The 13,016-nt window shown below is 47.6% G+C and overlaps 1 protein-coding gene across 4 annotated transcripts in view; it reads left to right on the top strand.

Moving 5' to 3' along the window:
• Positions 1–13,016, top strand: part of Ptpa (protein phosphatase 2 phosphatase activator) — a 31,205-nt gene that overhangs the window by 470 nt on the left and 17,719 nt on the right. For all 4 annotated transcript variants that reach the window (XM_038336999.1, XM_038337000.1, XM_038337001.1 and 1 more), the window contains exons 2-4: positions 4,824–4,921; positions 6,956–7,042; positions 12,525–12,650. In XM_038336999.1, the coding sequence (XP_038192927.1) occupies positions 4,824–4,921; positions 6,956–7,042; positions 12,525–12,650 (311 nt within the window). The remainder of the gene's footprint in view (positions 1–4,823; positions 4,922–6,955; positions 7,043–12,524; positions 12,651–13,016) is intronic.

Below are 13,016 nucleotides of genomic sequence, written 5' to 3' on the forward strand. Positions count from 1 at the left end.
TGCTGGGGTGAAAGATGCCTGGGGCCGGGGGCGAGGGGCGTCTAGGAGGCTGCCCTCTTTATGAGACTTTGCTCGAGTGGGCCTGGGCCTCGCTCGCACGCCAGCTTCCTCCATGCCCTGCCCACCCTGCATCACTCTTCCTCCCTCCCCCCTCCCCCTCCATCCCCCCCTTCATCCCCCCTCCCCCGGGGTTTCAGTATCTGCAGAGTCGAGAGAAACTACCCTTGCTGTCTAAACCACTAATTTAAAAAGGCTGTTTGTGCAAGATGAGCGGGTGGGTGTCATCACCGTCTGTGACTTTTATTTACCCTGTGCCTCATTGTAGTTTATCGCAAGGAACTAGGGCAGAGGCACAGGCCGGCGCTTCCTGGGGAAGAAAGCAGTTTGCCGACCCTGTGCAGTTAAGAAGGCCCGGAAAATTCTTACAGAGAATGAATAGTTTGGCTAAACACAACTCATGTGTTGAAAGCGTTTCATGATCCTTCGGCCACGCTTCATATTTTGTGGTCCCAAAGAAAGTCTCAGTCGAGAGAAAGCGATGATCACAGTGGACCTCAAAAGCAGATGTTTATTTTAGATTATGCCCAGACCTCTGTGGATGTGCCCTAATGAGTTGAGGGGATGACAGCAGGAGCTGGGAGCTACAGGCAGGCGGACTCATGTTGGAATGAGGGTCCCTGAAGACAGGGAAGCGCTGTGGGGACCAGAACCTGTGCACTGAAACAAACAAAAGGAAAGCCTTGGGGAGGAGATCTATGACTTCTGGAAAGACACAGTCTCTGGAAAGCAGCCCCTTTTGAAGTCTGAAATAGTATTTATATATTTGAAGGCAGGGTCTCACCATGTATGTGTAGCCTTGGCTGTAGACCAGATTGGCCTCACATTTACATGGATCTGCTGCTTCTGCCTCTGAGTGCTGGGATTAAAGGTGTGTGCCATCATGCCCAGAGGAGTTATTTAATTTTTAAAATCAATTTTATCAGTTTTAACTTATGTTTTAGAAATGAAATAGATTTGAGTACCTGTGAAGGGCAGCCATAAAGCTACGAGAGTAGCACCTGCAGCCCAAGCAGGAGTTTTTACATTATTAACTGGAAAAGTTGTGGAAAGTTTGGAGTTACACAGACTAAAATGGCAAGTCACAACCTTTAGTAGTCTACCTTTAGTAGTCTGAAAATAAGGATATTCTGACCCAGCAAGTAAAGGTGTTTACTGCCAAGCCTGGCTACCTGAATTCGATCCCTGGAACCCACAAGGTAGAAGGATAGAACTATTGCTTGTTCTCCTCTGACATCCACACACGTGCATGCACACACACGCACGCTCACACTCTAGAAATGTAATTTTAAAGGAGGTTATCCAACTTTCCTCATGGAATATGTGGGCAGTCAGATGTGAGCAGCGTGGGGTATGGCGGGTACACAGTGGAGGTAAACATGTCACATCCAAATGGGAGGTGATAGTTTAGGCACACTCTTGGGGGGCATTGCGGGTATTTTTGTTTGTTTTGATACAGGGTATCACTGTGTTTCTCCAAATTTCTCCAGGAAAATTGTGTTCTCTGCAGATGCCACACACATAGAACTTTTCCAGGACTAGAACTCACAGTGTAGACCAGACTGGAACAGAACTCAACCAGCACATGCTTTTGATACAAGGCCACTGGCCCTGGCTGCCCTGGAAGTCATCCTACAGCCAAGAATGACTTTGAGTACCTGATCCTCTTTTCTCCCCCTCCCAAGAGTTGGGGTTAGAGGTGTGGGCCACAGTGTTCAGCTCTTAGGCTTTTGAGGCAGGGTTTTACTATGTGGCCAAGGCTGGCTAGAATTGGGGGTCCTCCTGCCTCCACCCACTGAATGCTGGAACTGCAGTGATGTATTATTATACCTGGGCTACTTTTGGGGTTTTTCAAGGAACATCTGTAAAACTCTTCATGTTTTAATCTTAAACTGTCCATTGTCTCTGAATCCTTTGTCAGAGGCAACCTGCAACAGGAGAAGCTGTGGGTGTGCTCTCTCTTGTACTCTTGTCTCTGAAGCCTTACTAGTTTTTGTTTGCTTTTGCTTTTGTTTGATTTGGAAAAGTGTATTCTGTCGACTGTGTTTCTTCAGGGACTTACTGTTCTCCTTCATATAACGTGGCCTCTGCTCTTGGGATTGTAGCCAGGCCTGGAGGACTTCTCTGTGAAATAGTGTCGGGAGGGCAGTTGTTGCAGGGAACAGACAGGTCTCTTTCAAGAGGCCTGGGTCCCGAAGATGATATGTGCAGGCTGTTTATTAGCAATGGGGAAGACATTCCTCATAAACTGTGGTTGGCTCCTCATCAGATTGGCTTCAAAGCTTTTTATTTGGCATCTTACTTGGAGTAGCAATTTACTATTAGGAAGGGCTGGGGTGGGGCTCTGGGAACAGTATATGTGTGGGGTGGGAGTAGGGGTAGAGGGGAGCATGTGGACTTCCTGCATGACCTTTTCCCTTCCTTCACCTACTTTACTTTTGAGTTCTAAGTCTGGGAAGTTTATCATGCTCTTATCTCACTTTCTAACTTTCCCCTTAGGCCTCCAGGTCCTCTGGTACTTTTAGTTTCCTCACAACATCTCCTGGAAGGCTCTGTCCTTGCCACAGCTACTTTTACTGCCTGCAGGTTTTAGAGGAAGGCAGCAGGGCAGGTTTATGTCATGTGGAGCCTTGTCCACCTTCCTGAGAGCTGTATTATTAATTGCGGCTTACCGGCCCACCATGTCTCTAATTGCAGACTCGGGCTTGAGCTCACACTCTGAAACCCATGGCAGGTGTGTTTAAAGAGGTACACTCCTAACCAAAATTATTTCAGCAGTATATAAATGCTTTCACTAAGCAGGAGACACAAAACCTATGAATGTCTACATATTAGTCTATGAACTTATTTTGGGACCACATAATGATGGCACATGCCATTAATCCCAGCACTGGGAGGCAGAGGCAGGTGGATCTCTGAGTTTGAGACCAACCTGATCTACAGAGTGAGTTCCAAGACAGCCAGGACCTCATAGAGAAAGTCTATCTCAAAAAAACAAACGAACAAATAAGCAAAAAAAGAAAAAAAATTAGGAATTTTTTTAGACTTCTGGGAATTTTGGGAAGCATAAATCTTTTATGACCATCTGGAACTTTGCTGTTTAGCCCAGCAGAGTGTGAGCTGTTTGTACAAGAATGGGATTATACTACAAACTGTGACTGTTCTTCACATGTTCCTATGCCTGTGATACAGGTATCTATTCCTTTTAAAAGCCATGAAGAAGGCAGGCCGTGGGTGGTGGTGGTGCACTTGGGAGACAGAGGCAGGTGGATCTCTATGAGTCGAGGCTAGTTGTAGTTGGTCTACAGAGCAAGTTTCAGGACAGCCACGACCTTTACACAGAGAAACCTTGTCTCCAAAAACAAAAACAAAAGCTGGGCGGTGGTGGCGCACGCCTTTAATTCCAGCACTCGGGAGGCAGAGGCAGGAGGATCTCTGTGAGTTCGAGGCCAGCCTGGTCTACAAAAGCTAGTTCCAGGACATGCTCCAAAACTACAGAGAAACCCTGTCCCTTCCAAAGGTCCTGAGTTCAATTCCCAGCAACCACATGGTAGCTCACAACCATCTGTAATGAGATCTAGTGCCCTCTTCTGGCCTGCAGGAGTACATGCAGACAGAACACTGTATATACAATAAATAAATAAATCTTAAAAAAAAAAGCCAAAAACAAAAAATCCAAACAAAATTCTATCAAGTATAAAGGTCAAGGTCAACTTGATTTCCTTTTCTTTCTTTTCTATTTTTTTTTAAAAGATTTATTTATTTATTACAGATACAGTGTTCTGTTTGCATGTATACTTGCAGGCCAGAAGAGGGCACCAGATCTCATTACAGATGGTTGTGAGCCACCTTGTGGTTGCTGGGAATTGAACTCAGAACCTCTGGAAGAGCAGTCAGTGCTCTTAACCTCTGAGCCATCTCTCCAGCCCCTTTCCTTTTCTTTTCTTTCTTTCTTTCTTTTTTTTTTTTTGACAGACCTAGGCTGCCGAGAATTTACTGTATATGATTATCCTCCTGCTTCAGCCTCCCATATCTTGAGACTATAAACAAGTGCAGTGATTACAGGTGCGTACACCACCACCTGGCTTGCTTTTATTGTTTTAAGTGTCTTGTCCAGTTAGAGGTTGTTTTGGGGTTGTTGTCCTCATGTTTTTTTGAGACAGGGTATCTCACTGAACCAGGAACTATGGATTAAGCTAGGCTCTGGCCAGTGGGTTCCATGGATCCCCCGAATGCCTCCCCCGCATTGGCCTGCTCTGTTTTCACTCCTTGTAAAACGAAAGGCTGGAAGCTGGTGGGTTTGACTTGGCCTCAAAGGCTGGAGTCTTTTTTTAAAAATGAGAGAGAAGTGCACAGTGGTGGCTCACACCTTTATACACAGCAGTCAGGAGGCAGAGACAGGCAGATCTCTGAGTTTGAGACCAGGCTGGTCTACAGAGTGAGTTCCAGGACAGCCAGGGCTACACAGAGAAACCCTGTATCTAAAACAAAACAAACAAACAAACAAAAAAGCAAAACCCAACAAAACAAAAAAGAAAGAAAAAAGGGGGGGGGGGTCCAGGTGTGGTGTCCTACTCCTTGATCCATGCCCTGAAAGACAAGCCAAGACAGGTAGAGCTCTCTGAGTTTATGGCCAGGCTGATCTACAAAGTGAGATCTAGGCTAGCCTGGGCTATACAAAAGAGACCTTGCCTCCAAAAAGAGAGGAGGGATTGGAGGGAGGAGGAACTTTTGATCACTTTGCCCCTTCTATTTTCTTTGTCCAGATTCTTCAGAGGAGACCCCTCCAGCTACTCAGAACTTTATTATTCCAAAAAAGGAGATCCACACCGTTCCAGATATGGGCAAATGGAAGCGGTCTCAGGTATGAGTGACGCCCGCACTTGAGGGTTGGAGCTGGGGGAGAATCTGAGGCTCTTTAATCAGTAGCTTTCCAGACAGCCCAGGGTTATATGCCCCTCGACTTTCCTCCCGAGCTGTCAGTACACAGAGTTGCTTTATCAGGAAGGCCTGGCTGGAGCCCTGGTAAGTCTGGAGCGTCCTACTCTGGTTAAATCATTCATCGCTCCTTTAATGTTATACTGAATGAACATGAATCTCCGAATTCTTTGTTTACAAGAACCTACACACATAGGAGCCAGTGCAAAGGAGGAGAAGAGACTATACCTCGGCCAGGAACATGACTGCCCTAAAAATAGCTGGGAATTGAGATCCAGTTCCCTGGCAGTAGGCTGGCCTTCTCTGCTTCATAGCCCAGGAGATGGGCAGGAGAAAGCTAATTGTGCCTCTTAGTCTTCCAGTCCAGAGCTGAGGAAAAGAAAGACCACTTGGAATTCTTAGAGAGGGCCTTGGGCCCAGCTCCAGTCAGCACTAATGCCAGGTCTGTAGCTGCCATGGAGAGTGTCATTTACATAGACGGCAGGCACAAGGGCCCTTGCTTGTGTGACAGATTGTCCATGCCAAGTCTGCCAGACTTACACTGAGCAGCCGTATGCCTTGCTCCATTGGGTAGGAAAGGTCACAGGAACCTGTCCTTCCCTTCTTTCACAAGCGTGCCCTCTGACAGTTGCAGATGGAGATCACATTCTTTTCTGAGTTTTCACCAGGATAAGCAAGCACCGTAGTCCCTTCGGCTGCTCAGAGGCCATGAGTGGAGCCCATTCATCATCCTAGATGCTCTGTGGCTGAGTTTCTCAGCTCAGCACTGTTGAGTCTTGTGGGGGCAGTCCTTGAATGGCAGACTCTAACGCTGACTCTACCTGCTAAATGTCACCAGATGCTGTTCATACCCTCCCAGTTGAGAGACTGTTCTTGTCTGGAACTAGTTATTTGTCTGAACGTCTGTGATACCACCTTTTGCAGACCATGGCAAACACCGGCTTTGGTTAGAACAAGGGATTGGTCTTGTCCTGTGTGGGGATAGTTTCTATGTGTGATCCCCCTGGTCTGCTGGAAGCCATCTTGCAGGCTTATGGGGGCTCTAGTATAGACTCACCCAATCTAGATGCCAAATGTTTGTTCTTATGTCTTATCATGGGTGTCCCAGAGGAAGAAAGTAAGATAAAGAAGAAACAAGATGGAATGGAGACACTTGCTCAGAAGCTGCTTCCCTAGGGGCCTGCATCTCAGTGTCTTTTCTCCCTGTGCTAGCCTAACTTGGAATAAAGTAGGAAGAAAAGTCCAGCTGATTGTGGGGCTAGTATGCCAGCCAGCATGAAACGGCTGTTGGCAGAGATTCTGCATTGTAGCTGCCACCCTGACCTGGGGAGATGGTTGGAAGAGGACCTGGGGAAGGGAATGTTGGGCGTTCTTTGAATGTCTGCTGGTACAGGGCGGTGGTCAGACATTTAATGATTACTCAGCTGTAGAGTTAGGCTGGCAGGGTCCTAGCTCTGTGTCTAACGAAATCTTGGTTCTGGAAAACCATGGGCGAATTACTTCTTAAAGTAATTTGTTTCTTAGTAAGGTGGTGACAACAGTGTCTTCCTGTGGGACGGTCTAAAGAAACTACCTACAGAGGGCTGGAGAGATGGCTCAATGGTTAAGAGCATTGCCTGCTCTTCCAAAGGTCCTGAGTTCAGTTCCCAGCAACCACATGGTTGCTCACAACCATCTGTAATGATCTGGTGCCCTTTTCTGGCATATATATATTATATATATTTTTTTTTTTTGAAGAAACTACCTACAGCAATTGTGAGCACTCAGTAGACCTTGGCTAGGAATTGGCTGTGGTTGTGATCACTGAATGGCTGGCTTTATTAATGGAGCAGCCTGTGTATTTGGTGCTATCTGTCTACTTCTGGTACTGAGTTGGGAGTGGGAGCTGGGGCAGCTGGGGTAGCTGCAGTGGAGCTACCATCTGACACCATCTTCCTTTCCTCCTCTTTCCATTTGGCAGGCTTATGCTGACTACATCGGCTTTATCCTCACCCTCAATGAAGGTGTGAAAGGGAAGAAGCTGACCTTTGACTACAAAGTCTCTGAGGTAGGCACAGGCAAGGAGTCCTGCTACAACCCACACAGGGTGATATCCATGGCATGCAGACGATGATTTGCCCAGCATAGTGCCAGAAGATTTGTGGCCCATACTCCTAATGTTTTAAATCTATGAATAAAATCATATTTATAACTAAAATCAAGGTAAATACGCAATTTTATAGTCTGTATTTTTTCTAATTGGTGTTTTTTATTAAGCTTGAAATTAAAGATGACAGAGGGGCTGGAGATGTGGCCAAGTGCTTGCCTAGCACACGCACAGCCCTGGATTCCATGCCTAGAGCTGGGAAAAATTAACATAGTAGATGAGTTCTCTGCAGAGATCTCTAGCAGAAGCACGCATGGCATCAATCTCTAGCGGAAGCATGCATGGCATCAATCTCTAGGGGAAGCATGCATGGCATCAGTCTTTAGTGGAAGCATGCATGGCATCAATGGATACGAAAATAGGGTTAGTTCTAGTTCTGTAGTAGATCCAAAACATACTTGACATGCATTAGGCCCTGAGTTCAAACCCCAGCACCACACCTTCCCAGGACAACCCTGGTGATATTGCACAGGCACACCTCCTGTCTGTTGGTATAACTGGTCACCCTGCTGAGATGGTCCCTCATTTGTTTTAACAGTCCTGACTTTGCAGCTGTGTCCCTGGGCACTGTTGCTCTGAGCATTTGACAAGGAGATCTGTGGGTCATTTCCTCACCTTCATTCCTAGCCGAAATGCTGAGCAGAGAGCACAGGCAGGCTCTTGCTTTGTCTAATAGGTACTCTGGTTGTTTTAGAGACAGACTTGATTTCAGGAAAGGCATGGACTGGGAACAGATGGCCAGCCACCTCTACCACTGGAGGGTGTAGTCTTCCTTGTACATGCTGTTGCAATGCCATCTCCCAGAACTAGGTCCCAGGTTTCCAGTGGCTTCTTAGGTTCATGTCCCAGTTGGCCCAGGGCCACCCTGAGCCTCTTATCTCAGACACCAGTGGCTGAGTAGCCTCTTAGCACTTTGGCTCTTTGCCCTCTACTTACAGCTGGGACCTATTGAGTAAGGTCTGGCCTTGTCCTGGCCTGGTTTCTTCATCTGTCCTAGGCTAACATTGCCCTTTTTAGCCCTCGTACCAGGTCACCTGCTGGGTGCTATAGTCTTGCTCTTTCTACTAGTTAGGAGCTAGGACTGCACTGAGGAGAGACAGCCTATAAGTGACTCCCTGGATTGGCTCTTTTTGGGCTGTGACTTCGGGTATAGACTGACAGGGAGGATGAGCTTAGTAGTGCCCAGTATGCTGGAAACATCAAGGGAAGCTAATTAAAGGAGAATTCATAATTACCCCAGCCAGGACTGAGCTACCAATCCCCTTGGGTCCTCAATTGTTCCAGAGTTTCTATGGGAGCAGTTCTCACTGATGAGGTGTTGCCTTGACTGAAGGACTGTTCTTTTGGCAGTATCATATTATGTTTCAGGGTTTGCAGCACACCGCCTCCCAGCTGAGTGGCTTTGCTCCCCCCCACCCCAGCTCTTTTTAGTGCTGGGGATAGAACCTAGCACTCTGCACACGCTAGGCAAGAGCTCTACACTAAATCGTATCTCTATCTCCAATTCACTGGGTAACCTAGGCTGCCTTCAAATGTGATCTTCCTGCCTCTGCCTTCCAAGTACCAGGATTATAGGTTTTCATCACCTATAATCCTTCCTTCTTGTCCTTTCTTGCCCTCTGTAGAGTGGCTGGGCCCTCAGGGTGTAGAACATGAGGTGGGGAGCCACTAGGATCCCATGTGCAGAGGTTATCGTGTGCTGAAAGCCTCTGCTGTTCTTAGCTCCGTGTCAGCAGGTTCACTCAGCTCTAACTTTCTTTTCTTTCTTTTTTTTTGTTTTAAAGATTTATTTATTCACTATGTATACAGTATTCTGTCTGCATGTACGCCTGCAGGCCATATCTCAGTACAGATGGCTGTGAGCCACCATGTGGTTGCTGGGAATTGAATTTAGGACCTCTGGAACAGCAGGCAGTGCTCTTATCCTCTGAGCCATCATCTCTCCAGCTCCCTCAGCTCTAACTTTCCACCAGATGTTCTTGTTTTAGCTGGGGCACTGCCTAAACTGGATCCATCCCTTTGCTTACTTCAGTGGGTGTACAGCCATAGCCAATTAGGTTCCCTGAAGTCTCCAGTGTTGTCAGGAGCAGCAGAAGGTACCAGTCATAGCATGTAGCCATGGCTGTGTATAAGGCTTTCCTTGTCACACTCAGCACAGCAGCCAGAGCTCCTGTGTCCTCTTAAGTACAGCACAGATAGCTCTCAAGAGAAAGTGGAGGGACCTAGGCTAGTGATTTCCATACAACCGGAAGCAGAGGACAAGCCACAGCAAGGTAGAGTTTGTCTAGACCCATGACGACAAGTTGTTCTTTAGATATACCTATGTTAGTACTGGAGAGGGTTTCTATTTTGTTTTGTTTGCTTGTTTTTTTTTTGTTTTTTTTTTTTTGTTTTTTTTTTTTTAAAGAAAGGGTGATGTGATGGGTCCGGAAAGCTTTTGTTTGTTTTTGAGACAGGGTTCCTCTATATAGCCTTACCTGGCCTGGATCTTACTATGTAGACCATACTGAATTTGAACTCACAGAGATCCTCGTACCTTTGCCTCCTGAGTTCTGGAATGAAAGGCATTTGATACCACACCTTATTTTGTTGTTTCTTTTGCCTTTGTGGGTTTCTTTTGGGGGGGGGAGGCAGGGAGTTTTGAGACTGGGAGACAGGGCTTCTCTGTAGCCCTGACTGTCCTGGAGCTCACTTTGTAGACCAGGGTTACTTTGAACTCATAGAGTGCCTCTACCACCAGGGAAGAATGAGAAGTTGGCAAGTATAATCAAGAGACACTGCTATAGGAATGGGGGGGGGCACAAGTTATTTTTGTGCCTTGGGGTGGGGTAGGGTGGTTCCAGCTCAGGATTGCTTCTTTCTCTAGCCCTTCTCTTCCAGCAGGCCAGACAATGGATGCAGAAGGAGGAGCTATGAGTCTTAATTATTTACCAACCCAGCTGAGCTAGCTTCTGGGTCCAGGCTCCTGCTGGCCTTAGGAGCCACGTTCTTTATCTATCCCCTTTAGTGCCTTGTCAGGGCTGCAAGCAGAGATCTCCAGGGAGCTTGGTGCTTCTTGGGGCTAAGGTGCCCCACCCTCCTGCAAGGTCCAGTTGCCCTGTGAAATGAGCTTTGGTTTGTACTCAGCAGCAGTTCCTGTGACCTGCCTCCTCACAGAGCCTGGCTCTGGCAGCACTTGCGCTTACAGTTCAGCAAGACATCTTTACGCCACTCTAGCCACCACCGCAGCGACAGGCCACTTCTTCCTCCATGCCCCAAGCATAGGTGAGGGGGTGGGAAGAGCAGCTTTTGGGGCCAGTGTAACGCTGTACAGTGAGAGTCCTTGCAGCTGGGGTCACTGGAGCCCTAGTCCTCACTGCAGGTGCACAGCCTCAGCCCTACCCAGTTCCAGGATCTGGGGATTTCCCTTTATGCTGAGCATTCCCATTGGCACAGACAGAATCTGCCTCCTGGAAGGGACCCTCTCCCCAAGGCTTCCTGGCCTGAGTTGCCACACAGTCTTACAGCCCTTAATCCTGGCTTGTTTCTCCAAGCTACACCTGTGCCTGAAGGAACTGTGGATGGACGCCTGACCTGATTTCCTCTGTAAACAGCATTTGATGTGCTGGTGCCTCCCACACCTGTAACTCTGCTTCCTGGTGCTGGGGCGGTGGGGGGCGGGGCATGGAGGCTGCCAGCTCTCAAAGCTTTGTACAGGTAATCCCAGATTGGCACCAAGACAGCACTTCAGAATTGTGAACCAGTATTGTGTCTGGTAGTGAAATATGCAGAGAGCCTAGACATTTAACAGTGCGGACCATTAAGCATTCTGTGTATACACTGGTGTAAAATGAGGTTCGGGGAAAAGGAGCAGGCTAAGGCACTTGTCCATTGTCCAGTTTCAGGGTCTGCAGGCATTATGTATATCCCATTGCTTTGTGGCCTTCATGTTTGGAAGAAAAAGACAAGCTCAGGTCTCTAAGTAGCTCAGTGCTGTTTTAGTAGTGTTGGAGGCAGACTATCTATCTGTGGAGTTAGTTCTTGAAGTGTTGCGCAGAGGAGCACTAGAGAAAACAAGCCAGGATGCTCATTTGTAGGTGGTGTTGGTTTTGAGAGGTCAGGGTTACTGGCTGTATTAGTTACTTCTATTGCTGTGATCAGTACCTGACAAGAAGCAGCTTAAGGGAGAGGGTTATTCTGGCTTGCAGTTGAGGTACAGTTCATCATGGCAGGGAAGGGATGTGGGGTGGCTGTTCGCATGGTATCCACAGTCAGGAAACAGAGAGATGAAGGCTGGTGCTCAGCTGGATTTCTCCCTTTATCCTAATTATTCAGTCTGGGATTCCACCTGTGGAGTGATGCTACCCACATTCAGGGTGGATCTTCCTCTTCATTTAAAGCATTTAGAAAATGCCCTAGAGACATACACAGAAGGATGCTTCTACAGGGGTTCTGAATGGGTCATGGTGACAATGAAGATTGTCTTAGTGTTTCTATGGCTGTGATAAAGCACCATAACCAGCAGGGTGTGGTGTTGCACACCTTTAATCACAGCACTCAGGAGGCCGAGGCAGGCAGGTCTCTGAGTTTGAGACTAGCCTGGTCAACAGAGCGAGTTCCAGGATAGCTAGGGTTGTTGCACAAAGAAACCCTTTAAAAAAAAAAAAAAGGGCACCGTAACCAAAAGCAGCTTTGGAGAGGAAAGGTTTTATTTCTGCTTGCAACTCTCGCGTCACAGTGTAGTGCTGAGGGGAGTCAGGACAGGCGCTTGAGCGGAGGCCTGGAGGAGTACCGCTTACTGGTTTGTTCTTGGCTTGCTCAACCAGGCTGGCCTCGAACTCAGAGATCCGACTGCCTTTGTCTCGTCCCGAATGCTAGAATTAAAGGATTGCACCACCACTGCTCGGCTTTAGCCTGTTTCTTATAGAATCCAGGCCACCTGTCCAGGATTAGCACCGCCCACAGTAAGCTGGGCCCTCCTATATCAATCATCAGTCAAGAAAATGCCACACACTTGCCCAATAGGCCAGTCTAGTGGATGACGTACCACACTGCATTTCTCTTCTTTTCTGTCATACATCTGTGCTGTTCAGTGAAAGACTTCAGTCACATCTGCTTTAACAAAGGTCGGGGCTGGGGTTTGTAACTATCTAGCAGCTGCTCCTGGGTAGCCTGGCTGAAGAAACAGTTGGAGCTACCCATGACACTGGTCTGTCAGCCGAGTGTAATTTCCTCTCTGAAGGGAAGGTCACTCCCTGAGCCTCCTTCATATTCAGGACAGTTAAGAATGAGAGTAACAGCTAGGCCAGCCTAGGGGCCACGTCCTACAGCAATTGAGACTTCCTTCTGTGGCTCTAGCAGGGCTGCCAGTCACTGGTGTGGTTCCTCTATCTCACCTTCACAGGCCATTGAGAAGCTGGTGGCTCTTCTCGATACGCTGGATAGGTGGATTGATGAAACCCCACCGGTGGACCAGCCCTCCCGGTTTGGAAACAAGGCCTACAGGACCTGGTATGCCAAACTTGATCAGGTGAGACTTGTCAGAGCACAGGGTGGGCCGGGCCAGTAGGAGGACTATTATGGCTCCAGATGGGGCAAGGTAATTTGTCAGAATGGCAGTTTTATTTACCTAAATTATAAAATCATCCTCTGTCCCAGCCAGTCTTTTAGAAACTGCAGGTGTGGCTATCCTGTCCCCTGTATGAAGCTGCTTATTAAATCATTTTATTAGCATCAGATTGGAAATGACACGTTAACTATAGTACTGTGAAGTAGTATACAACTGTGAAAAGGAATAAGGAAGCCGGGTGGTGGTGGCGCACGCCTTTAATCCCTGCTCCTGGGAGACAGAGGCAGGCAGAAAAAATTCCCCCCAAAAAGAACAAGGAAAAGCTGC

This window comes from Arvicola amphibius, chromosome 7 (assembly GCF_903992535.2).
Source record: "Arvicola amphibius chromosome 7, mArvAmp1.2, whole genome shotgun sequence".
NCBI classification, from domain to species: Eukaryota; Metazoa; Chordata; class Mammalia; order Rodentia; family Cricetidae; genus Arvicola; species Arvicola amphibius.